This window comes from Capricornis sumatraensis, chromosome 9 (assembly GCF_032405125.1).
Source record: "Capricornis sumatraensis isolate serow.1 chromosome 9, serow.2, whole genome shotgun sequence".
NCBI lineage: Eukaryota > Metazoa > Chordata > Mammalia > Artiodactyla > Bovidae > Capricornis > Capricornis sumatraensis.
Window position 1 is genome coordinate 31,828,988 of NC_091077.1, and position 1,506 is coordinate 31,830,493.

Sequence of the window (1,506 nt, forward strand, 5' to 3'; positions counted from 1 at the left end):
TATTTGGTCACTGTAAAAATTTAGTTTGCATCTATTTCAGTAGCTTTTTTGCAGTCTTTTTTATACCATCTCATTCTGTGCTGGGAAAATCATCTCGATGCTGGGCAAACAGCCATTGTTAACATGGGGCTAAATACATTTTCTCTACAAATCACTTTATTGAGACATTATAAGAGAAGAATATAAAAAGAAAGGAGGAAACAGCTGCCTCTGGGTCCTGGCACACCCTGTTTGTGAAGGCAGCCTATGGGTTAGTTGTGATTGTTTTCATTTCCAAGGGTATGTTTGTCAAAAAGGTACTCTGCCAGACCAGACTCGGGGGCCCCCATCTTAACCAAGTTGTTCACGTGGTCACCCAGTTCTTTGATAGATTTCACCTGCTCATTCAGATAGTGGGTTTCTAGGAAATCGCACAAATGGGGGTCACCTTTTTCTGATGCCAGAGTGTGCAATTCCAGCAACGACTGGTTCACCTTCTTTTCCAAGAGCAGAGCACACTCCATGGCATTCAGCCCACTCTTCCAGTCGCTCTGGTCCGGTTTCTTGACGTCCTGCAGGCAGATCAGTCCTCCCCGCTGGTTCTGCAGCCTCATCAGCTTCTCCGCGTGCTCGGTCTCCTCCCGGGACAGTCGAAGGAAATATCTGGCAAAGTTGTGCAAGGCCACGTCATCTCGGGAGAAGTAATAGGCCATGGACAAGTACACGTAGGACGCATAGAGCTCCAGGTTGATCTGGCGGTTAATGGCGGCCTCGGAGTCCGGGTGAAAGTTCTGGCGCACCCGGGACGGGGCGCCGGCGGCATCTGCCGGCCCCCGGGAAGAGGCGGCTGCGGCCAGCAGGCGGATGGGGGCGGCCGGCGGGTAACCCGAGGACAGCCTGGGGACCCAGCGCGGCAGGAAAGCGAAGCCGTGGCGCGCACTGCGCAGGAACACCAACGATGTGCTGATGAGCTTGGGAAAGAACAAGAAACAGGGCAGCATGGCCTCTCCTATTTAGAAGTAGGGAAACTGAGGCCAGGCCGACTCAGCGCGCAGTCAGGCGCCGCCCGGGCACCAGATCTGAATCAGAACGCAGCCTTAGGCGACAGCGACTGCGTCACACGCCCCTTCGCTTCCATACTCACCGAATTCCAGGCGGAGGGCTGCTGCGGGCGGGCGCGCGTCATTCGCGGTGGGGAAAAGGCTGATAACAGTTATAAACATTGCCCCCATCGTCGACGCGAGATTTCTGGTCTTGGGCGTTTGTAATTTACTATTTCATCTAAGTTTAGAATGCTGTCGAAAAAGTAGATGCTGTGACTTGCAAAAGAAAGGATGGAGCCAAACCGTACTTGCCCTCCCTCTCTGACCTTTTTCTGTCCAAGGACCAAGAGATGGGGGAGCCAAGGCAGTGAAATAGGGTAAAACAAAAATCAACACTGATTCATCTGAGAGTAAATAAAGGTCCACATCCAAAGAGGATGTTTATAAATTGACTTTCTGGTTATTTTTACAAATTTAAGTATGG

General features: G+C 51.4%; 1 protein-coding gene across 1 annotated transcript; it reads right to left on the reverse strand.

Moving 5' to 3' along the window:
* Window positions 1–251: 251 nt before the first annotated feature.
* Window positions 252–980, reverse strand: FTMT (ferritin mitochondrial). The gene has a single exon (XM_068981029.1). The coding sequence runs from the start codon at window positions 978–980 to the stop codon at window positions 252–254; it is 729 nt and encodes a 242-aa protein (XP_068837130.1).
* Window positions 981–1,506: the final 526 nt, after the last annotated feature.

What these genes read in the sequence shown, in the direction of transcription:
- FTMT (XM_068981029.1), bottom strand. Translation starts at nt 980, where the DNA reads ATGCTGCCCTGTTTCTTGTTCTTTCCCAAGCTCATCAGCACATCGTTG.